We start from the raw sequence: 25,678 nt of genomic DNA on the forward strand, positions 1-25,678 counted from the left end.
TTATGTTGCTATCTGTTGCTTACTGCATTGCTACTTCTGAGTCAACTCTATTTTCCTCATCTTAACTGTTTTCAGTCATCTTAATTTATGTCTATTTAAAAGTTTTCATTACTTATATTTATTTTAGTGCTGTTTCCTCTTTCCTGCTTCCGTGTCTTTTGAATGTTACCATAGATTATATCTACATAAACGTAACAGAACGTGACACCTACATAAACATAATGTGACACCTATGATCCATGGCAACATTCAATATATAGGAAATTAAATGTTACCATAGATCATATTTATATGAAACGTAACGTGACACCAACATAAACTAGCAACATTTTTACATCAATTTTAAAAAATAAAAACTTATTAAGTTTGCGAAACGTAACGTGACACGTTACGTTACGTTTATGTAGGTGTCACGTTACGTTTATGTAAGTGTCACGTCACGTTATGTTTATGTAGGATCTTGTGGAATACATTCCTATCTAAATAGGACATGAGACTCTATAAGAAATTATACAGGACTTAGCCTACCATAAGTGTCTAAAAAAGGACTTAATAAGTCTCCCTAAAAGAAATGATAATATACCTTTTTATTTATATTACTAATGAAATTTTGATAAAAATAAAATTAAGTATTATACGAATTAAAAGTTTAAGGAAGTCTAATATAATTATTTCAAATTTATAAAATTTATTATATTTTTTTAAAATCTTGAAAAAAGTTAGTGTAATTGACCTTTTTTTTATTTATTATTATGTGAGTTATTATTTTCCTCCACATGAATATCAATGTTTCATGAGCTTTCAAGTCCTTGTCTTGATTGTAATTTGTAGGTAGCTTTGATGTCCTTGTATGTAAGATATATGTCCAATGTATGTAAAAATGATTGTGATATACTTAAGTAAGAGTAATGTTTGAAGTTTGAAGTTTGAAGTTTGAAGTTTGAAGTTTGAAATTTAAAAATATTATTTTAAAAGTAAATTGCACTCTCTGATGTAACAAGTGATTGTGATTCCTAAACAATTCAATTATAAATATGCAATAATTTATTTATTTATTTATTTATTATAATCGGATATTTAGGCCAAGTTTGAGAAGATCCAAAAAAGTCAAAAAGTCAAAAAGTTACTCAAAAAGTTAAAAAGTTAACACTATTCACCAAAAGTCAACAATTACGGCTGCATAACTCCCAATTCAAATTTTTTCCTACAAATCAATTTTTACAATTTTTTATTACACATTTTTCAATAAAAAGTCAAAAAGTTAACCCAAACATCCATATTTTCAACCTCAATTTTTTAGTCCAAAAAGACAAAAAGTGCACTTTTTTAGTCTTCCCAAACTTGGCCTTAGACTTCAAAATCCTAAAATTAACTAATATTATTAAAATAAATTTTAAAATAATATTTTAAATTTAACAATAAGCTTGATGTCGAGGTTGTAGAGGAATGTCCATTCATGATCCCACCCAAAGGGTTGACTCATATGAGGAAGGGTTGAGTTTGGCTTTGGGTTGAATCTCTATTAGACTACATCATAACCAAACTCAATCTTATTTATTAATCTAAAGCAAATGGTTATATTGTCATCAATAAAATGTTATTTTTACATAATTTTTATACGAATTTTCTTTCATCAGAATTATATGATAAATGAAAGTTTTATAATTAAAAATTACGGTAAAGGTTTTTCTATTTTAAAATATTATGTTTGAGTCACCATTTCATTATACATTGATGTATACTCTATTTATTTTTCAATCCTATCTAACAAGAAATGCTGTACCCATTAAGTAAAATAAGAGAGAGCATTAAAAAGGCCATCTTCCATCCACCTTACTTAAGAGGGTGGGGCTATATGATCAAATTATTCAACTTGCATTCAATTAGACTACATGTTTTTCCTTTGCAACATCTCTTACTATTCAGTTAGCTTCTCTCACTTAATGAATTACACGTTTTTATTTTATTTTATAATATTCAATCAATAAATATACATCCTAGATCAACTGCTCCCATATTATGTTAACATGCTCTCTTTTTGGGTAATCAATTTCTAATAATGCTTGTAGGAAGGAAGGTGGTCCCTCATAAAAGTCAAGCAAAAGAAGAACAAAAAAAAGTTAATTTCACTTTTGTCTTCCAAATTATTGTAATTTTTTTTTTCTATTTCATCCATAAATTATCAATTTCATCTATTTAGTACTTGAATATTTTGATTTCAATTTATATGGTCTAATTGAAGATGCATCACATTCACAGGTAATAGGTTCAATAATGGTGGAGACAAAGGGTGGCAGGGGTTCAACTCCATCTGCCACAGTGGGGGTGAGGAAGACCGGGTAAGAGAGGGGGAGTAGAGATGGCAATTTGAAACCGGCCCGATGGGGACCCGACTCCCCGACCTCGAATTGAGCGGGTTTTTCCCGAAAAATACCTCCCGACGGGACGGGGATGGTATTTAAAAATCAATCCCCGAACAGATTCGGGCCGGGGATGGGGATTAGTGTCCCAGCCCCGTACCCAGCCCGGCCTCGTCCCCGTCCCCGATCCCCGGCCCGATTTATCCCCGATGTTAAATTACAATTTTACCCTTATATATATATATATAAACCACGTCTCTTAGTCTTAGATCTCGTGTCTCATGTCTCTCTTCTATCCCGTCTCCGTCTCTCAACTCTCTCTAGCTCACTGACTTCTCTCTCTCTCAGATCCACCACTGCCGCTGTCCAGCTCGTACCACCACCACCACCACCACATCGCGTCTCTCATCCACTCCACCACCGCATCTCATCTACTCCCTCTTCTTGACGTCGCCGACCACCACCGCGTCTCATCCACTCCCTTACAGATCAGATCTTTTTTTTTTTTTTTCAAATCTGTTTCAGATCTGTTTAACAGAGTCAGATCTGTCTCGGATGATGAGTTGTATTTTCTGATGATGAACTTCTTGTTGTTGTTGTTGATGATGAGTTGTATTTTCTGAAACTTTTTTTAGTTGTTGTTGATGATGAAATTTTCCGAAAATTGCTGAAACTTTTCTGAATTTTTTTTTTTGTTTCAGATCTGATTTAGGTGATGAACTTCTTGTTGTTGTTGTTGATGATGAGTTGTATTTTCTGAAACTTTTTTTAGTTGTTGTTGATGATGAAATTTTCTGAAAATTTCTGAAACTTTTCTGATTTTTTTTTTTGTTTCAGATCTGATTTAGATGATGAACTTCTTGTTGTTGTTGTTGATGATGAGTTGTATTTTCTGAATTTTATTTTATTTTTTATCCGAGGAACGCTCGGGGTCGGGGAAACCCGATCCCCGTTGGGGGCGGGGGTGGGGGTAGTGACAGGCTCCCCGTCGGGGATCAGGGCCGGGGCCGGGACCAGAGAAAATTCGAGCATCAGGGATCGGGGATCGGGGACGGGGAGTGTGATCCCCGGCCCCGCCCCGCCCCGTTGCCATTCCTAAGGGGGAGGGGTGGAGAAGATGATCATTGTTTGGTTGTGGGGTGTAGTTTGCTCAAAATAGTGAGGACTCACTTTTTCATGACAACCAAACACACACTCTGAAGGAAAATATATTTTCATTTTTCTTTCCTTCCCTGTAAATCAAACATTACTCCATAAATTTCCAGGGACCACTTTGAATGTGTTCTACTAACAGACTTCAAAATTTAAAAAAAACAACAATTAACAAAATTATAATGTTAAAAGCAGGGGATGTGAAATCTAACTATCCACAAAAACAGTAAATTTCTCACATCATTAAAGAAAGACGATTCAACCCAACCATCCAAATTGCGTTGCTGTTCGATCAAAAATATGTACTAGTTTCAATCAAAATACAATTCAACCAAATTAGTATGAAATTCAGAAAAGATGAAAGAAGCAGCAGCATCCCCTCCAAGAAATGGATACGAAGCATGTCAGGATCAGACTCTGTCATCCGAGCTTTCTAACCTCAACCAAAGTAATCTACTTGTATACTTTTTGCAACTTCACAAGCTTGTAAGATTCGATCCTCTCCTTTACAAGCTTAGCTTATTTTTCTACCATTTCTTTACAAAACCAAGCAATGGAAAAAGAAGAAAATTTTGCTTGCCACTCAATTGACGGTTTTACGATGAAGGTTTACTCTCTTGAAGAGATATAACTGTTTCAAAAGCACCAACCAAGGCCTTAACCTTACTCTTCCTGCTTTCGACCAGCTTACTTGCCGTCTCTTCAATCACATTATTAAACAAACCTTGCGCATCTTTCTTTCCCTGGACATCTTGATGCCTTAAAACAACTTTTTCAGAATCAGGGTCAGTACCATTTGTATCATCCTCTATTCTTCTATTTTTAAAGCTTCTTTTTCTAATGGAATTGCTATCTTGGTTTTCCCCCAAGACTCTTCCCCGCCTGAATCTGAGCCTTCTTGGACCACTATTCTCAGACTGAAGGTCAACCACTTTTCCCCTCCGGAACTTCAATTTCTCTGGTGCACAATCTTTATCATCAGCCTTTCTAGGTGTTCTCTTGTGATTCCCTTTTGAAGTTTCAACTTCATTCAAGTTTGCAGTTTCACTACTCTCTGAGACAGAGTCATCTGCTTCATCCACTTCACTATCAGTGTACTCAGACTCTTCTTGAGCTTCTTCTTCATGAAATGACAAAGCTGGAGATTTGGGGAGGGATGATGACTTTGGCGATGACAATATTAGAGATAGTGGAGAATGAATGGCACTACCATATTGAGCGGATTCCAGAACTTTCTTCTCAGTTTCAACCTCAATATCAGTGGATTCAGACTCTTCTTGCACTTCTCCCTCATGAAATGACAAAGTCGGAGATTTTTGGAGGGTTGAAGATTTTGGTGATGACAATGTTGGAGATAGTGGAGAATGAATGGCACTACCATATTGAGCGGATTCCAGAACTTTCTTCTCAGTTTCAACCTCATTATCAGTGGATTCAGACTCTTCTTGCACTTCTTCCTCATGAAATGACAAAGCCGGTGATTTTTGGAGTGTTGAAGATTTCGGCGACGGCAATGTTGGAGATAGTGGAGGATGAATGGCAGATTCCAGAACTTTCTTCTCAGTTTCAACCTCAATATCAGTGTATTCAGACTCTTCTTGCACTTCTTCTTCCTCGTGAAATGAGAAAGCTGGAGATTCTGGGACGGATAAAGACTTTGGCAATGATAATGTTGGAGATAGTGTAGTGGATTCCAGAACTTTGTTCTCGGTTTCAACCTTGATATCAGTGTATTCAGTCTCTTCTTGTGTTTCTTCTTCATGAAATGACAAAGCCGGAGATTTTGGGAGGGATGAAGACTTTGGCGATGACAATGTTGGAGATAATGGAGAATCAATGGAACTACCATATTCAGAAGGTTCAAGAACTTTGTTCTCGGTTTCAACCTTGATAACATGCAGGATTTTCTCTGGAACAATCTTGCTGTCCGGTTGCTTGGGTTCAGATTTTCTAATCCTGTTCTGGTCCTTCAGAGGAGACACAAGTTTCACGTTTCTGTATTTTTGAACATTTAAGCTCACAACTCTATTAATTGAACGTTTAGGGGACAGTGAAGCCGCTGGGGATTCAAGAATTGTCTTTGCGGCTGCTTTAGATGTCCCTGCCTGTCTGGATACCTTGATTTCACTGCTCCTTCTGCCACTGGAAGGTTTGGGGGACAGTGAAGCCACCGGTGATGCAATTTTTTTCTTCACAGCTGCTTTAGAAGTCCCTGTTTGTTTGGCAACCTTGATCTCACTGTTTTTTCTGCCAATCAAACCTCCTGAAGCGTCGGTGGAAGATGATAGCTTCACTGTCATGGTTTTCAGTTTCACGAGAGTGCTTTTTTCAGACAAATTCTTTTTCTGCTCATTTTGTGCTATTTTTTCCTCATTTGATGAAGCTTGTCTTGAAGAAACATCTACTTTTTTTGAAGGTGATGAAACTTCCTTCTTGGTGACGCTCGGGGAATCAACAGAAAGGGTTTTGGAAACATGAGGAAGCTTCGGCTTGACCTTTGTTGTTGTCTTCCTGACTGCTGGAACTCCAAGTTCTGTGGGAATTTGCTTGTCGGATGGAGGTGTTGTTCGTCTTTTTGGTATAGGACACCTTGGCTTTACTTCAAATTCATGTTTTCTTCCATATTTACAGAAATCATGGCAAGAACCGGTAGAAGCTCTGAGATAATGTGGAGTAACACTTTCCCCACAGTTTGGAGAACTTGGTATACCAGTAGAGTTTCTTCTTAAATTAACTACATCGCGGCAAGAACCAATAGAAGCTCTAATATGATGGGGGAGGACATTTTGTCCGACATTTTGTCCATTGTTTGGAGTAGTCAGTTTTCCGGTGGAGTTTCTTCTGGAATTACTTGGTCTTCCCACAGAGATTCTTCTTAAATCACCTCCATCTATCTCCATCATTTCTGGGGTCACTGATGTATTGAAACTCTCCTCAGCCATTGACCGAAAATGAGGTAAGTGCAGCAACAATATCCTGAAAATCAACAATACATATTTTGATGGCTAAGATGGAATTGATCAATTGAAGAACAACCTTTGCATCACGAACTGATAAATTAGGTGCACATGAGGGAGCATACTAACCAAGATCAACTTTGGTAATGATGGTGAATCAGAAATGATTACAAGCAAAAAATATCCACAATAGCAAACATTAAACATTATGACCTTCAAAACCAAATGCTTCTGACTGCAACTTCCATTTGAATCAAGTGATTTGGTGAGAAATGGTAAGAAATAAAGAGAAAGAGAAACTCTTCTCATATTTGGTTTATAAGTTAGGTGATAAATGATGAAAATAGTGAGAATGGTGAAAAAGAGAACTCTCACATTTTATAGGTTTCATTTCTCACCAAAAGTGGTGAGATGTGGTGAGAAACAAATTGATTGGTTGTGTATTTTTCATAAGATTGCCCATTAAAATACAAAAGAATAAAAAAAAAAAAAAAAAAAAAAAAATACCACCGATATCTCTATATCACATACTTCGCATTCTTACCATCTAAAAACATGATAGTGAGAAAACTCTATATGAGAGACTACAATCATTTCTTTTCTTTTCTTATCTTGAGAGCCAAAGTGCAAGACTTTCAAAACTACAATCATGACAACAACCTTTACAGTTTGTTGCTTTTGTGCATAGTCAATTTTGGATATTGTGCATTCACACCTATTTTAGCAGAAAGGATAGCCAAATTTTCAATAATCGCGGTAATATTGCATCAAAGAATGGAAAAAGTAGATCATATCATGTCTCAAGTATTGAACACGAAAATAAAAAGAAATAATTTAAAAAAAAAAACTTTCTAGTGTTCAGGTTGCAAGGCTGAATGCAATAGTTTTTTCCCCCAAATTTTGAAACTAACCAATTTTTTGCATATCATAATTCATCTTCATCTTTCAAAACATTGCTAATTACAGTAATTTAAATAAATGAAAAAAGAATCGGCATTCTGCACTCTACATCAAGGAGCAAAATGGACCAAAAATAAAACACCATTTCATGTATAAGAAGTAAGAAAATAATATATGATTCTCCCACCTATTCTTTTTTTAGTTGCTTGCAGAAAAAAACAATGCAGTTGAACAATCTTCAATCACATATTAGGTGTAAAGAAAGGAATCCACCATATTCATTTGCTAATAAAATAAGTACAATGGAAAAAAAAAAGACTAAGCCAATGGGAATTCTTTTCCCACACATATGAAAATTTCACTAAAAATTCATCAGCAATTAACAAAAAAAGGAAAAATTCTTTGAGGTTAGAGATTGACTTCATGCTAGTATAATAAACATAACAGAACCACCATAATCTCTATTCAAATAAAACATTTCTACAAATTACTAAGCACCCTTGGAATTCAAATCATAAGACAAATCAATCAAATCCAGGTTAATTCACGAGCGCGCGCGCGCACACACACACATATGCATATCACTTCAATTAGTCAGTAAATTGAATCTAACCTCGCAAAAAAAACCCACATCAAAACCATACCCGTTTTTCCTTTTCGAGAAATCCCAATTCCAAAAACGAAGAACAAGTGATCCTTTGAAGTACAAAGCAAACCAACCCTTCCGAAAATGAAAATCAATCAAAAATCCAAAAATAGACAGATTCCGAATTCAGACAGAGGAAGGACAGAAAATAATAATCAAGCTCCGAATTTTGAACAAACCCATTTGAGAAAACAAAGAAAAGAGAAAAACCCATGTTATAGTTTTGAAGATGAAACGTCAATGCCGCATTCAATGGAAAGAAAAAGGTTACCTACTAAATTCTTTCTCTTTCTCTTTCTCTTTCTCTGTGCTGAACCAGAAAGCGAAGGAAAAGCTAACAGAAAGTGAATGAGGACTCCTCGAGGATAAAGAATCCTAACTTTTTTGGTTCTGGTTTCAGAGATCGTGCAAGCAATGTTGCAGTGTTTATGAGTTTTACAGACTTTTTCTTTGGAATGAGAGAGGAAAAGTAGCAACGAAGAAGACCCACATTAGTTACGTTAATTACTCTCTCACTCTTTATATATCGCGTTTTAATGAAGCAAACATTTTTTACTCTAATAATTTAATAGAATTATTTACTCGGTTTGATTTTGTTATATTTTAATTAACTGTTTTTATTTTTAAAATCATTTAGTAGTGTTTTGAGATGTTGGTAAAAAATTAATTTTTTAAATTTTTTTTGTGACTTTTTTATTTTTTTATGCTAAAAAAATTAGTGTTTTTTGTATTTTTTTTATTAAAAAACTAAAAAATAAAAAAAATTAACTTTTTATGATGTATCCATAATCTAGATGTATTGAAAAATAATTTTTTTTTTACTTTTTTAATATTTGTTACTTTTTTTATTTTTTAAGTGTATTTAAATTAAAAAAATTGATTAAATGTTTTAAAAGTTAAAAGGCACGAAAACCAAAAAAACTCGAAAACTTGTATTTGAAATTTCAAAACCAAACAAAATTATATATTATTATTTTTGTTTTTTTGTCTTGAGATTTTTTTAATTATATTTTCAAAAAATATATGAAAATACTTTAAAAAATATTATTAAAATAGAGTATGGTGTAAATTGAAATTTAATATGTATAACATTGTACCTAAAAAAAATATGGTCCACATATTAATATTATTATTTTTTTTAATTAGTGCACACCAATAAAATGGCCACCCACGTAATTTTTTTTTAATAAAAAATATAGTAATATACACAAAATATTATACAATATAGAAATGATGTTGCTGAATTGAAAAGCTTTTACTTTTGTATTTTGTAAGATAATTATTTTTTGTTTTCAAGAATATTATTTTTATTCTAACTAGAAACTTTTTAAAGAATATCATTTTAGTCTAGGTTAAAAAGAATCATCATTTTTTACATAATTCTATTTTAATTGTTGTTTGTCATATATTAACATAACACAATCAGTCTTCTTTTTCTTTCCTCTCTCTCTTTTTAAGAATGATTTCACCTTGATTAAGTTAATTTTATTTTCTATTTTTCCGTGAGATTTGATGAATTTATTGGTCATATAATTTGCATCAAATACGTAAAATACTCTGAAATAATATCTTCAAGCCCTAAGACTTGTTTCATAGGCTGATTTAATTTTAGGATGTATAATTTTGAGTGGGCATTTTAATATGCTCATCACCTTATGAGACCTAATAGTATAGAGATAATATCTTTTTATTTTTATTTTAATAATCAGCTATATAAATAAATTCGATTAATTTTGACACTCATTCAAGTGACTTCTCCACTCGGGTCAGGTAAATTTGAGGCAACACTCACCCACGTGGCTCTTAAGGGGTTGGAAGTTCGAATATTTCAGAATTAATCTAAAAATTAATTTTGACGAATCAAAAATAAAAAATAAATTATTCTTAAATTAATTAAATCATCCCATAGACTGAGTTGGGTATTGGATGGTGTTCCAAAGTCAATATTTAATTTATTTTTTTTAGGTAATCAATATTTAATTTTTTTAGACGGCCTACTTTGAATAATTCTATACATATTATAGTAATAGTGACCGTGAGCACACGATGCTTGTACAAAACAAAGTCGTGATGTCAAAGATGGAATAGAGAAAATAAAAAATAAATCATTTAATAACATTTATAATTTATTATTTATGTATTATAAGAATGTTAAATATCACAGTTAATCGTGAGATATGATTTTTAGTAAGAGAAAAAATGTGATGAGAGGTGATGGTTGAAAGTGATTGTTACTAGTCAGAGCTATTTATTAGCGGTCAAAGATGATTATCGACCACATAAGATAATACTTGAAGGAAAATGTCTCGTAGCTCAAATTTTGTGGCTCAAAAGTGGCTCAAATGGTCAAAACGACGTCGTTTTGGCCTTTTTTATGTTGTTCTGTACTCAAAACGACGTCGTTTTGGCCATTTGAGCCACTTTTAAGCCACAAAATTTGAGCTACGTAGCATTGTCGATACTTGAATAAGGTCGAGAATAATGATGGTTGGAGGTGGAGGGTGATTGGATGGAAATTTGAACCCTGAAGATTTGAAGAAAGAATAATTAATTGTACAAAAATTTAATATATATATATATATACATATACTATAGCACCAAAAAAATTATAATTTATTAACTAGTTTTTATTTACTCAGGTTTAATAAGAAAGATTTTTCGTTAGTTTAAGTACATTCTATTCTATAACTATAATATCATGCCAAGCTTACATATCTTAATTATTGTCATCTTCTTATTATTATAATATAATATAGCACTAAGCATGCTTAATGATCTGCCCAAGTAATATCATTCCCACAAATTCAGATTATGTCATAACTCAAGCGTTTACTATATTTTTATTTTTAGTTTTTTAACTAAAAATTATTTCAAACACGAGAGACGGTCAATTGAGACGAAAAAAAATTAAATATACACTTTACGAGCAATGATATATAAATAATTTTTTTATATAGAAAGGTATGATAGATTTGATTTCATTTATTTTAAATAAAAAAAACCTATTAAAGTAATTTATTATTTCAAAAGAATAATGTTTGGGACCCCTTTTGGGGTCACCCCCTCACCCCCCCTTTGCCACGTGGCGGGTGATGATTGGAGGAGCAGGAAAAAAAAGAAAAAGAAAAAGAAAAGGTAACCAATGAGAGAGAGAGGGGGTCAAAGGGAGTGGGGGAAAAAGAGGGGATGAATCATTATTGATAAAATTATCATTGTTACTCTAAAACGGTTTTAAAGGATTTTTGAAGTCTCGTACCTGACATTAAACTAAAGTGTATCTTACTGACCTTTTAGCCAATAATGATTCATCCCCTCTTTTCCTCCCACCCCCTTTGACCCTCTCTCTCTCTCATTGGTTACATTTTCTTTTTCTTTTTTTTCTTGCTCCTCCAATCACCACTTACCACGTGACAAAGTGGGTGAGGGGGTGACCCCCAAAAGGGGGTCCCAAGCATTATTCCCTTTTAGCCAATACGGGTCTTTGGCAGTAAGAATCCTTTTGAGATTTTCTTGATGAGTTTTAAATTACGGTAGTGCTACGTAGCTCGAAACCCGTGGCTCGAACCCGGCTCGACACCAAAACGACGTCGTTTTGGTGTCAAATTTTTTTTTTTTTTTTTTTTTTTTTTTTTTTCGTCTTTTTGTTGCAGAAGAAGAAGGAGATGAAGAAGAAGGGAGAAGAAGAGAAGGAGAAGAAGGGAGAAGAGAATGGAGGAGGAGGAGGAGGAGGAGGAGGAGGGAGGGGAGGGGGCCTAAAAATCTGCTGGAGGAGGAGGTGGGGCGAGGCGGTGGCGGAGCTTCCACCTGCGACGATCGGCGAGGAGCAAAGGTGCTGCGACGACGGCGGCGACGGTCTGAAGCTGCGACGATCGGCGGCAAGGCAACGGCGGTGGTGCTGCGCGACCCTCTCCTCTCTCTTTCTCCCTCTCCCCTCCTCTTCCCTCTCTTTCTCCCCTCTTCTTCCATTTTCGAGCCGTTTCGAGCTCGACCCTCTCGAGCTACGGCTCATTTCCGTTTAAATTATGGCTAGGTGATTAATGATTAAGTTGCTGTGTCATAAAATTTTTATTTATAATTTATTAGTTTAATGTTAAAATCTTAACCTAATAATCTTGAGATTATAAGTTTAAGTTTTGAAACAATCACTTTGTACATTATGTCAAAAGTTAAATGTGTACTTAATTTTTTCTCTATTAAACACACATTAAAGTATATTAATTGAACGTTATTTTTTTTTACCATAAACTTGGCTAGAGTTTTAGTAATTTAACTGTAGCCAAGCTGTCAAAGAGACAGGTTGTAAATTTAGACATCTTAAATTTGAATTTTTTTTTTTTTAAAATCTTTCAGACCTAATCGATGCTTATGGTTTATCAATGATTGTAGTTTTTTTTTAAAAAAGCCTATCTCAGGGTTCTTTATAAAAAACAATTAAAAAATAAATAATGTTTGGGACCTCTTTTTGGGGGTCACCCCTCACCCCTCCTTTGCCACGTGGCGGATGGTGATTGGAGGAGCAGAAAAAAAAAGAAAAAAAAAAAGAAAATCTAACCAATGAGAGAGAGAGGGGGTCAAAGGGGGTGGGGGAAAAGGGGATGAATCATTGTTGTTAAAAAATACCAGAGATTTTAAATATTTTATTAAATGTTCTATTAAATATCTCATATAAATGTAGGATCTATACACACCATGTAGATCTCATGTCAATCTTACATCCATATAAAATATTTAATAAAACATTTAAAATTTTTAATATTACTCAAAAAAAAAAAAAAATACCAGAAGAAAAGATTTGAGTAACATAAGAAAAACACACCTTGGATTCTCTCTCTCTTCCTCACAAACTCATCCTTCCATGCTTCAGATCTGGCATCTATCTACTTTAGTGTATAATAATTACAAAATCCAAAAGTCCACTCTTCTATGTAAGTGTCAGGTCAGTCGTTTTGGTTTGATTTGATTTTTAAAATATATTTTTTATAAAATTTTTAAAAATTTTAAAATAAATTTGATAAAAAATTAAAAATATTCATCATTTTCATATAATGTTAATTTTTTTTTGGAGAATATAAATAATTTTTAAAAATATTTATTTAATGTTTATTTCGGTCAAACTAAATAATCAAAAAAATAATTTTGAAAATGAAACCAAATCTTCCTTTATCTACTCTATATTGGTAGATGAGATTAGTTAAGGAGGGTGACCTCCCAACCAAATAAAGTTCATTTGCTCTCATTGGCCTTAGTACCAAAAAAACCACTTTCATTGTAGAATTACCCATAGTAAAAGTGTGGTTTATATTCAAATATAGTGAAATTCATATATGAAATAAATTTACTTTTATATTGATATTTTTAAATGAAATTTTATGTAAAAATTTGAAGTATGTAGATTGTTCTTGAACTTGTATTTTTTTGAGAAACTTGTACACCCTCATGAAATCCTGTCTTTAGAAAAATTGAAATTTTAGTAACTGAGATACTTCCTTATTGCTATGATGTTCACGTTCGCTTTTTGAGTCTCATCGTTGTGTGATACAACTTCATCTCTCCTATTTTCCTCCTACACATTTTTATATTTTTATTTGGATCGAAGTAAGAAAGCTGCATACAAATGCTTTCTAGTTTCTAGCTCTTCATGGTTCAATAATGGTGTTGTTAAGATATGAATATTGGGAATTGCATAGATCTTCCAATGTGTACATGTTTGGTGAAGAAGTAATCCTAGACTTTTTATAGGTGGAGTAATATATATAGATATATATATATATATATATATATATATGTGGGGTGAAGTTGAGGGTCCTCACCAGAAATAACACTTCCATGCTTTGAGGGAACATGTTTTTCTCCTTTTCCTAGTTTCTTTGCTTGGTTGGTAAGAAATGCCAAGAAACCATTATCAACCCCCTTCACCAAACAGCCCTTGGGAAGGGAAAGAAAAGCAGAAATCAAGGTAAAGGTCCACTTGCCAAAAACCATTATATCAATTGTTTCATAAAAAATCCACCTTCACATCATTCCAAAAAACACAAAAAAATAAAAGTAAATAAATAAAATTTGGATAAATAAAGTTTTTCCTAATAATAACAGAGCCTTTCAGTCATAACAGAGTTGCCACAAATTTGCATAATACCAAAATTGACAGAACTTTCTGCCTCCTCTGAAGGCTGTGTCTGCATCTTGAATTTGTGGAGAAAAATGAGGAGAAGAAGAAGAGAATTTTCTATTTTACTCCCTTTTTCTTGTCTTTTCTTTTTCTTTTCAGTCTGTAATTCGAAGATCCAAGCAGGGGCCGCAGAAGATTACTTGGGGAGATGTACAATCAGTGACACATTAACTAACCACTTCAACAAAGATTCTTCAAACCAATGAGAATCACAATCCGGACTTTGTCACTGATGCACCTACCAAGACCTAATTTACACCCATCAACAAAAATAAGCATCAATTTTCAATCACTTTCATCAGATACTCTCCAGGAGGAATCAAGAGACATCTCTAATCATTGCATTCACATAAAACTTGCAATCATATAACATACATTTATAAGTCTTCATACAAGCAAGAAAAGAAGCTTTCCAACCAGAAATCAACCAATTTAGACAATCACTATTCAACTGCAACTTATACACAAAAGCAACTTTGCGTTGGCAGATAGACGATGTTTACTTGCTGGAAAACCAATGCAACCCAAATTAACCAAAGCTAGCATACTTGTACTGACACCAAAACAGGATTGTAGGTTTAACAGTCCTGAATGGGAACTTGGTTTTTGAAAGAAGTGGATTCGTCAAATTACACCACTGATGCGATTTGGATAGAAATACCATTTTGGGGGTGAGAAATACTATCCACAGCGCTCACAAACTAGGAAGCAAAAGGCATTGGCATCTCAAGTGATGATTTCCCTCACCAGCCAATCCAAACTTGGATATGCAAAGTACAGAATGAGAAACGATGGAAAAGCAAATAGAACCGTGATGAGTATGTACAAGGCCAAGATGGCTGCACTAGCGGGTATTGCATACAAGACAATCAGAAGAAATATGAGAACCAGTGGGAACTTTGCAGTCAAATGAACAAAGAAAACCAGAGATTTCCTAAGGGAAGTGTGCAGTCTCTCCACAGTGAGGTGATTATTGACGGGGTTGTGGTCAAGGTTTGAACCCGATGGCTCTGAATAGCGAATGTATTGACCCCTCCTGACAGTAGGGTTGCTTATTTGACTTCCCAATGCTAGCTTGCAATTAGATGGCCATATTGGTGGTTGATCCCCACAGAAGGTGGAATGAAATTTCACTCTATCACCGTTCATGCTCTCAACCATCCAGAGGAGAAAGAAATTCTTGCGAGGGAACTTTAGATTACCCTTGTAAACCAAACGGGGAGACAAGAGATTGCACCAAGGGCAGGAGATAAAAAGCGGAAGTTGAATGGGTAAAGTGGGAAATTTGACAACAGCCCATTGTAACCCCAGGATGCAATTTTTACACATTGTATGGCCACACCATAAAACGTAGGGCACGTTTTCAACTATGTTGAAAGATTCCCAGCATATTGGGCACTCTAGTCCCTCCTCTTTGCTAGAATCTGAAGAAGCATCATCATCTGAGCATTCCAAACAAGCTTCATTTGGTTTTTTAGAATCATTCTTGAGTCCGATGCTGCCGGCTATGCAATTGGATGCGAAGTTCCACATTATGATAGTATAGAGCAAATGACTACAAAAATAACATTGCTTGCTCGCGTCCAGAAACTAAACCACTCAATAAGCAGCTGGCTCCATCGACCATCAACCCAAGCTTGTTCTCTGTTCTGATTGCCAACAGCAGCTGTCCTGTAAGGTCAAGCCTGAAAGGTAAACTAAATTTTATATTTAAAAAATTTTCATCTATGTAATCATAATAAAAGTTGTCAACTCTGGAACAGAGATTTTTTCTACTTTCTTCAAAATGAAATATAACATTACCGAAAGGATCAATCACTATGGACTAAACAAATATACATGATAATAGTCGAAAAGAATTGTACATATTTACATTTGTCTTTGCATAGAATAGCAACAGAATATGACTATCAAAATCCAGGGTCAAAATCTCGGAGGCAGGAATAAGATAACAGCATCAATTGGGTCCCCAAAACTGAGCAAAATTGCCACCATTTGGGATGGAGAAAATGACAAATCTTTTTGCATGTCGTTTCCTTCTAAAACAGCAAGTCCTCGCAATATGGGAATAAATAAATAAATTTGCTCGTAGAAAAGTATGCTTATCAACAATCAGCTTGAGATGACTTGTTTATCTAATATACTGGCTATTTTGTTGTTTGGTTCATAATAAACTTATAAAATCTGTATAAGATAAACTCATACCTTAGAGCATCATTATCATGTAATTTTGTACCAGCTGTATAAACATGAAACGTATAGACTTTCAGGGTTTATGATAGAAGACTATTGAAAGAAAACACACAAAAGGATCCTAAACACAGAAACCAGCAACCAGTTTGACAGTTGTTATACCGAAAAGTAGTTACAAAATTATATGAGAAAAGTTACGCCATCTCATCATCTAGATTTGATGCCCGAATTCATCTCAATCTGAGCATCAACTACTCGATTGATATACACAGATTTTATCTATACTGTAATTGTTTCGGCTTGGAACCACCCAACCAAAACACAAATTTGCAAGCTCTCCTAAACATCAAACATAGGTTGCTTTCTTATATATGCGTATACTGCAAATGCTTCAAATACAATTCAGGCCCACATATTTATTGAATCAATAAAAAGAAGCCACTTATGTGTCCAAAGAAAACTTGGTACATACCTAGCCTCAGCCTTGCTAATTGAGGAGCAACAATGCATTAAAACACATAATCAAACCAGTCCCGTTCAAAAGAGGAACACAACACTAGTTTTCATGACCACACTCATTATATTAAGAGCAACCAAACCAATTCATTGTTGCAAGTTTTGCAACCAATCTCAATAAGCTGAATAGCTCAAGCTTAAAGTCATCCACTTACCAAGCTCAAATGTAGAAAGCTAAGCTAGACCTTGTCAGGGTAACTTAGTGGTTCAGTAAAGCCAGACAAAGCATACAAAATTCCCACCAACCTACGAAAGACCAAAATCAACTTTGCACAACATGCCCTTATTTTCCACAAAACATCCACACCCACTTTCCTAACAAATTATGAGCTAGTGACTAATTCATATAAATGGAGCTAAAGTCAAAACACTCTTGACTCTTAACTTTGCTTGACGACAAGCAAGCAATAACCTTTCGTCTATCACTTGAAATGTTTCTTTATCATAAATCCTTTCAGGACGACAACGGCAACAACAACAAAAAAAAAAAAAAAAAAAGAAGAAGAGAGAGAGAGAGAGAGAGAGAGAGAGAAAAGAAAAACACTTTTGAGGCATGTTTATAAGATTCTGGTTAAATTATATTTAGTATCTACACTTTTATCAAAATCTCACTTTATCCCTTCACTTTCAATAGTAACAGTTAACTCCCTACAACTTAAATCAAATTCCAATCTCACCCTTCTGTCCACCATTAATAAAAGCTTACAGAAATTGAAAGTGTAGGGACCACAGTGTAATTTTGGTGAAAGTGCAAGCCTAAAGTGAAATTTTAATAAAAGTATATTTGTGTTACTAAGACAACAAAAATGTAAGAGTCAGATTGCAACTTGGCAAAAAATGTATGGAGTTACTGATAGTAAAAGGACTAAAATTAAAACTTTGGTAAAAGTATAGGGGTACTAAAGTGTAATTAACCTAAAACTCCCTAAATCAATCTGCAAACGATTGAAATCCAAAGCACTTGTTTTAATCATAGAAAAACCCTAAATTAACACAACAACAATAATAGTAATAGTTAAGAAGCCTAAAAAATCAAAGAAAACCACGATAAGACTATTGATAATCGAGAATCGGAAAACAATTTGCAAGTTGATAGATAAACCCTAAGTCTAAATAAACCCAAAATCAATAATGAATGGTAGTAATTAACATGAAAATTGAGAATAAACACAAAATTGACGATTGAGAGAAGCGATGGGGCTTACCGATTGTTGGGAGAGAATTCTGATGGATTCGATGAGAGGGAAGAGAGATGGAGAGGCGATATGAGAGTCCGACCGACCTTTGTTAACAAGTGGCACTGTTAAGAGGTGATGCGTCCAGACGACGTCGTCTCGTCTCGTCTCGACGAATTAATTTTATTGTTAATCGGACGACGGACAGGGTCCCTTTCCCGAGTTTTTAAAAAAATATATATTCTATAAAAAAAATAATTTAGAAAATTGACAAACTTTTTAAATTATTTAAGAAATTAACTTATTTTTTAAAATTACATTTTGAAAATATAATTTTAAATTAAAATTATATTTTCAACATACAATTTTACCTTAAAATCGCATGTTGAAAATACAATTTATGATGACATGAACTTTACTTTTTAAAATTTCATTTTTAACATGCGATTTCAAAGTGAAATTACATGTTGAAAACGTAATTTCAATTTCAAATTACATTTTTAAAATGTGATTTCAAAAAACAAGTTAGTTTCTTAAATAATTTTAAAAGTGGACCAATTCCCTAAATTGTTTTTTTTAAATATTAAAAAAAAAATCCCCTTTCCCCATGTCGTTTTCCAAAATTAAACAAATATATAATCAAACCAAAATCCAAAATATTTGACAACCTTTTTTTATTACACACAAAAGTATTTTATGAGGATTTTTTTTGAGTAATTTACACTTTTTTTCTCTTTTTGTTTGGTTATTTTTTTATATTGAGCTTTGAAAAAAAAAAAAATCAATTTGTCCCTTCATATTTTAAGTTTCTCCAAATTTACTCTTAAAGTTAAGTTTTCTTCAAAATTAGACAAAAAATTTTACGTTAATTGTTACCTAACATAAAAATATGTTATTTATATTGAGATTTTGATTTGTGTCAAATATATGAATTACATATAATAAAATATTTTTATATCACATAAATATTGATGCGCAATTTTTTATCTAATTTTGGAGATAAGTTAGCTTTTGAAGTAATTGAAAAAAACTTGAAAAAATGAAGGAAAAAAAAAAAAAAAAAAAACTTCAATGGATAAACTAAGAAAATGACAAAACATAAAACAAATGTATTTGTAATTTAACCCTTTTTTATTAGCTAGCAAGAAAGCGTTTGGGTTATTTATTTATTTATTGTGGAGAAGTGGTTTGGAAATATTTTTCTGATCTTGGGGGACGCTCGTGATCCGTTGATAGTCAGCTAAAAAGGAATAAACACTCCGGTCGGGAGTGCCAGAATTAGCACTCCGACGGACAAGTCAGTCTCAATACTCAAGATTACTTATATTCTAAATTAAGCACAACAATTCTCACATACCTTTCTTAGTCTGTTGTTCCTTTATTTATACTTGTTTCCTAGGCCTCGGGGCCAGGTCCACTTTTCACTCATTATTTTTTTATTTACTTGGCTCCATAGTTCGGTATCTACTCGGCTTATCTGTTTTATTCGGCTTCCTGATCGTGCAGGAAAGAGCTGAGTAATATCTGTTTTCTAGAGTACGCTTCTGATTCTTCCAATTATTCGGCCCCCACAATTACCCCCCAAACACCCCTACTAGCATCAGTTAGTCGGCGTGTTTGGTTTCTAGTCTAGGAAGTCAAAAATTCAGCGGTTAATCCTCTCCCCGATGCGTGTCAGAATGCGTACATGCCTTTTGGTCATTGTAACGCTTTCCCGCCTCATTCGTGCTTCTCTCGCATTTATCACGATTTGAAACGTCAGTCCCTTCGAATGCACGCTTTTTCGAATATTTGAGCCTCCTAGATTGCCAGTCGGTATCTCTTCTCTAACTCGCGTTTTCTGCAACTCCTTTCCGTTTCTTCTTGTCGCCTTTGCTTTTTGTAAGTTTTCTTCACTTTTCTTTGTAATCCTACTTTCTGTATTTATTTTTAATTTAGAATATCCTTGGGTCCTTACGAGAATGGCTAAACATTTGAAAGACCTCCTTTCCGAGGGTTGAATTTCTGGGTTCCGACGACATTTCTCTATTCTTGACGATGTCCATCTATCTCTAGTAACGAACAATACCCTTGATATGGAGAGGGAAGACCAAAATACCATCGTTTTTCCTCTCCTTTCCATTGCGGAGGGCGGGGTTCGTTTTCCCCTTCATCCATTTCTTAGGGCCATCCTCCGCAATTGGGGTATGATTCCTTCCCAACCCAATGTGAACTTCTTTCGAATCATAATGGGAATCGTAGCGTTGAACCGGCGCCTAGGATCAACCTTGGCATTTCGGTGATTCGGCACTGCTATGCCTTAGCCAAATCCTCTGGTCGGCTCGGGCGCTATTTTCTCAGGGCCAAGGACACCGACCATCACTTGGTTACCATGCTTGCCAGCTCTGGCAAACGAGTTGACGATGTAATGGTCAATGTCCGTGGCAACTGAGAATTCGGTGAGGGCGAACATCGCCTAGACCCTATTCCTAGAAAGAGGGGCGAACCAGGTTGCCGTGTAACCCCTTGTGTCTATTGATCTTTCTTTTATTCGGCTTTTTCTTCAAGTCTAATTCTTTGTTTTTGCAGGCAGTAAGTTGAAGAGGATTTTGACCTCAGTTGACGACGCAGTCCTTGTGGAAATTAGGACTGCACTAAAATATTTTGGCGGTCCAAACGTACAGAATCAAGGGAGATTCGCCCATATACTCTTGTGGTACAAGTGTACTTATACTACATTCTCAGCTGCGGACAACATTCCGATCCTGACCGGCGAACATCACCTTACGGCTCTAATCTTCCCCAGCTTCAAGACCCTTAGGAAAATTGGTCTCGAAGCTTCCGATTCAGAATAAGAGGTAACGCCGGTGGTCGAGGTAGTTGCCGCACCAACGAGAGAGTTTGCTGCAGAGGCTGAAGAGGTCGACGAAGCTCTAAACTCAACGTTCGAGGCAGCCGGTCTTAACCAGCCTAACTCGCCGTCCACTTCGGGTCGGGTAGAATTTTCCTTCGGAGATATTTTTATAAATTTGGAAGACCTACCCAGCTCTTTTTCTGAAGGTATGGCCTGGGAAAATCTTACGTAGATGGCGCGAAAGAGAAATGCCGAACGAATGGCAGCTCGAAAGAAAGCCGAGGTCGCCCGTTATGAACCTGACCCGATTGAGTCTTCGCAAACCGTTATTGGAGGAGAGACGGCTCAAGTTATGGTGGCCGAGATGGAGAAGGAAGTCAACCAGCAGTTTACAGAAGAACGGCTGATTTCAGAAGGGCGGGGCGAAAAACGTACCGCCAAGGGAAAAGTCGGCTCAGAGGATAGCCCTGCTGGCAAACGGCCTCGATTAGAGGAATCAGACGTGATTCCTTTCGTTGTTCAGCCAAAGATAAAAAACACGCCGATCTCCTCTGACGCATCCGCCATGAAGGATCCAGCCGTAGCGTTGAGCTTGGTCGCCTCAATTTCGCTGTCGGTTGACAAGGCCACCTTTCGAGGAGGGCCGAATTTGGTAGCTATAGCGTTAGCTGCCCAGTCGGCCCTTCTGGTATGTGTCTTTTTCTTGTTTGGTTTGGTTTTCGTACGATATTTCTTGGTATGTGCTGATCCCAACTCCTTGTTTTGCAGACGGTTAGAAGGATAGCCGAACTAGGCCGCCAGCATCACGATGCCATTGAAAGAATTGGCAGCTTGAAGTCTGAAGCTGAAGGTGAGAAAAGTAGGGCAGCTGTAACGCCCTCAAAATAATAACATTGAACCCATCAATATAAACATGCATTTATATATAAAAGATCTACATTCTTCAATTCATCAGAGTATTTCATTACAAAAGTATTACATGTTAACAACAAAAGCAAATGCCCTACGGGCTTACAGCTTTCCAAGTTAACACTTGGTTACAAAAGAGAGTACTAACTCAATTACACATTAAGCCCTTGGCTTGAATTTACATGTAATGCATCAAAAGGAAATAAGACAACAAAAGTCTGTCTGCCTCTAGCCTCTCAAGCTATGTCCTTGGAGGTGGCATGCTACCTGTACCTGAAAATGATGTTCCCATATAGGGTGAGCCACAGCTCAGCAGAAATATACTAAACCAACTATGAACAATGACTAAAAGATTAGCAATTGATAGGTGGCCAACACTGATACATCCACATATATCACATCACAATTTCATAACATACTAGTCTATGTCATTTTTCATTCTCCACCTTTATTTAATAGATAAGCATATTAGTTATATCAACACATCAACAGATAAGCATATTAGCTGTATCCACACTTCACTAGACAAGCATATGAGCTGTATCTACACTTCTCAAAGATAAGCCTATGAGCTATATCTTTACTTCTCTAGACAAGCATATGAGCTGTATCTACGGAGTTCATCCCCCATCTCCTCCCAACACTATCCGGTTTAGAGGTTCATCCCCCATTTTCCCCTAAACCGCGGAGTACATCCCCCATCTCCTCATCTACACACAATGCATATAAACACAAAGGTTCTATACACAATCAATCAATACATAAAATTAATGTATTCTATTCACCGTCATACTTTATAACGCATTCAATCGATTAGTTTTAGTTCGCCTAATCATCATGCATTGTCTACAACAATCAAGACTATCCTCCACCGATAGCCCAAAGCAGTTACTTCTAAACAGAAAATAAATACACAAAATGGATATTAAATCAACATTTCAATTAGGTGAGCGATAAATGATCCAACTACACCCTCTAATCCCTTCCCTTTCCAATTTCCACATTCTCAATTCAATCCCTCATTTCCAACAGTTAATTATACAAATTAATCAATCAATGTAATTAGGGCATTTTCCATAATTAACATTTCAACCCCCACGGTTTCATTTTCATCAACGTTTTAACATTAATTTTATTCCTTCATGCCAAACATGCATTTAGGTTTTATATATTTAAAAACCCTAACTTTTGTAAAATTATACAAAGGCCCAAACTCTCTCAAAATTACCCAACAATCCCCAACACATCGAAATGCTAAAATTTAAAGACAAAGCTCATAAAGAGGAGTAGGATATCCCTACCTCGAAGTTAGAGCTCGGATGGAGAAGAGACCAAAACCAAAGTGCTCCAAAAATCAAGATTTTCGGATCCAAACGACGCCCTCGACGATTAACACAACTTATACAAAGGCCGAAGAGAAGGAGGACACTCTAACTAGATTAAACCCTAGAGAGAAGGGAGTTTCTAGAGAGAGGGGCTCTCAAAAATGGGTTTTAGAAAAAGTAGGAGAGAGAAAGAAAAGTAAAAAGTGATTTAAAATCACCCAGCGGATAACTCATATACGCACGACCCGCTCAAGCGTAGAATAGAACGCTCGAGCGTAAAGCACAAATATCTGGTCCCGCTCGAGCGCATAGATGACCGCTCGAGCGTCAAGAAACAAAAGCAAAACACATCTGCTCGAGCGTGAAAAACCAGTCCGCTCGAGCGCAGATTTTCATCTCCTAGAACTTTTCAGGAAAAGAACTACCCACCCGAGTGCCAACAATCTCGCTCGAGCGCGACCCACTCGAGTGTAGAAAACACACCTGCAGAAGTTTTGCAGGGCCACGAAATACTGGAAGTGTGTAAACCCCGCTCGAGCGCAAAAGACCTGCTCGAGCGGACAACCAAAGACCAAACTCCGCTCGAGCGTAGAATGACCCGCTCGAGCATAACACCAAAAACCTGGACAACTAGGTTTGAGACTAAGGTTCAACCAACTTGCAATCCACTTGCCCAAAATATCCTAAAACTCACACTGGTGGAATCAAAGGATAACAACAAGGTACACAACCACCAACTCCACGGAACCGAGTCCGGAATACAACAGAACAGTAGAGGGACAACCGGGATCGCTATAGCTGAGTTCGAGGCGATGAGGGCCGCAATGGAAAGTGCTCGAGCCGAAGCTGAGAAGGAGAGAGCTCGGACTGCTGACCAACTCAGATTTGAAGCCGAGGGTAGAGCGAACGCGAGCGAGGAATTGCTCAAGTTAGTCAAGGAGGCGCTTGCCAAGGTGGAGGTCGAGTTAGAAAAGTTAAAGAAGGCCAAGGAAAGAGCCGACTCTGAGGCTTCTGCAGCGTTTGTGGCTGGAAAGAGCGCCGCCTTTAAAGATTACGTAGAAGAAGTCCCTAAATTCGAGAATCGGGGATTCAAACATGGGTGGCTCAAGGCTCTTGCTGCCGGTAGAGTTACATTAGCCTTGCCAATTCCATACGAGCAAGTGGACGTTGAGCCACTTGAGTCTGATCCCGAGGATTGATCTGGGAGACACTTTAGTTTTATTAATTATTTTCAATTTCAATGTATGTTTTTGTTTAGTGAATTTTTGTTAGTACAAGGTAATTTTCATGTATAAATTAGTTATTTTTGTGCTCAATTTATTAATAAAAATTTCCTTTCCATTTCACTGTTACTTGTACGCAGTTTTTGATATTAATGAATAGCTTTGCCTTTCATTACTGTGGCGCCGAATAGGATTGGTTCATGGGATTCTATTCGTAAATCGACTCATGGGGCAGCTGGGGCACTCCAGCCGAATAGATTGATGAATCTGCCCTTGCCTCAGTTGGTTCATGAACATTAAACGCCGAATAACATGAGCTTATGAATATTGAGTCGCTTCATGAGGCGGCTGGGGCACTCAGGCCGAATAGATTGATGAATCTGCCCTTGCCCCCGTGAGACAGCGAACTTAAAAACTGATTTAAATTTATGGATCTGATCTATGTAAAATGAATTCATGTGGTACCGAATATTGTACTGATGAATCGATTCGTGGAACGGTTGGGGCACTCAAGCTGAATAGATTAATGAATCTGCCCTTGCCCCAGCTGTTCATGAACATCAAATGCCGAATAACACGAGCTTATGAATATTGAGATGCTTCATGAGGCGGCTGGGGCACTCAAGCCGGATAGATTGATGAATCTGCCCTTGCCCTCGTGAGACGACGAACTTAAAAACCGATTTAAATTTATGGATCTGATCTATTTAAAATGAATTCGTGAGGTACCGAATATTGTACTGATGAATCGATTCGTGGAATGGCTGGGGCACTCAAGCCGAATAGATTAATGAATCTGCCCTTGCCCTAGCTGGTTCATGAACATCAAACGCCGAATAACACGAGCTTATGAATATTGAGTCGCTTTATGAGGCGGCTGGGGCACTTAGGTCGGATAGATTGATGAATCTGCCCTTGCCCCCGTGAGACGGCGAACTTAAAAACCGATTTAAATTTATGGATCTGATCTACTTAAAATGAATTCGTGAGGTGCCGAATATTGAATTGATGAATCGATTCATGGGACGGCTGGGGCACTCAAGCCGAATAGATTGATGAATCTGCCCTTGCCCCAGCTGGTTCATAAACATCAAATGCCGAATAACATGAGCTTATGAATATTGAGATGAATTTGCCCTTGCGGACGTTAAGACTGCCGAATAACAATGTTTGATGGGGGCACGTGACTCGGTCGGCCCCGAGCTGTTGAGGTTTTCAATATTAATGAGATCGCCTTTGAGGTGCTGCCCTCGTGGGGAATAAATGAATGGATGTCCTATTTATGTGCTCAGTGAACAACTCAGTCTAGCTCTTTAAGGA

The 25,678-nt window shown here is 36.0% G+C and overlaps 2 protein-coding genes across 6 annotated transcripts; both read right to left on the reverse strand.

Annotated features, from left to right (window-relative positions):
* Positions 1-3,769: 3,769 nt before the first annotated feature.
* LOC114308209 (uncharacterized) lies at positions 3,770-8,554 on the reverse strand. Of its 5 annotated transcripts, none has more exons than XM_082867468.1 (3): positions 8,287-8,512; positions 7,983-8,090; positions 3,770-6,488 (listed from the first exon to the last, which is right to left on the reverse strand). In XM_082867468.1, exons 2-3 carry the CDS (start codon positions 8,009-8,011, stop codon positions 4,109-4,111), a joined length of 2,409 nt encoding a protein of 802 aa, XP_082723594.1. In that variant the 5' UTR covers positions 8,012-8,090; positions 8,287-8,512; the 3' UTR covers positions 3,770-4,108. The 5 variants fall into 5 exon arrangements, with proteins under 5 accessions (XP_082723594.1, XP_082723597.1, XP_082723596.1 ...); XM_082867471.1 differs by having other exon boundaries at positions 8,014-8,090; positions 8,287-8,508; XM_082867470.1 differs by lacking the exon at positions 7,983-8,090 and having other exon boundaries at positions 8,287-8,554.
* Positions 8,555-14,500: 5,946 nt separating this feature from the next.
* Positions 14,501-15,849, reverse strand: LOC114308172 (uncharacterized). The gene has a single exon (XM_028253712.2). It carries the CDS (start codon positions 15,715-15,717, stop codon positions 14,911-14,913), a length of 807 nt encoding a protein of 268 aa, XP_028109513.1. The 5' UTR covers positions 15,718-15,849; the 3' UTR covers positions 14,501-14,910.
* Between the last annotated feature and the right edge of the window lie 9,829 nt (positions 15,850-25,678).

The sequence above is a fragment of the Camellia sinensis genome, chromosome 4 (genome assembly GCF_055761805.1).
Source record: "Camellia sinensis isolate YWXY chromosome 4, ASM5576180v1, whole genome shotgun sequence".
Taxonomy (NCBI): domain Eukaryota; kingdom Viridiplantae; phylum Streptophyta; class Magnoliopsida; order Ericales; family Theaceae; genus Camellia; species Camellia sinensis.

Excerpts from the sequence above, each read along its gene's own strand:
- LOC114308209 (XM_082867468.1), bottom strand. The coding sequence starts at position 8,011 with ATGGTTTTGATGTGGGTTTTTTTTGCGAG. Across the intron at positions 6,489-7,982 it reads ATGTGGGTTTTTTTTGCGAG|GATATTGTTGCTGCACTTAC; the intron begins GTTAGATTCAAT and ends GTTGATTTTCAG.
- LOC114308172 (XM_028253712.2), bottom strand. The coding sequence starts at position 15,717 with ATGTGGAACTTCGCATCCAATTGCATAGCCGGCAGCATCGGACTCAAG.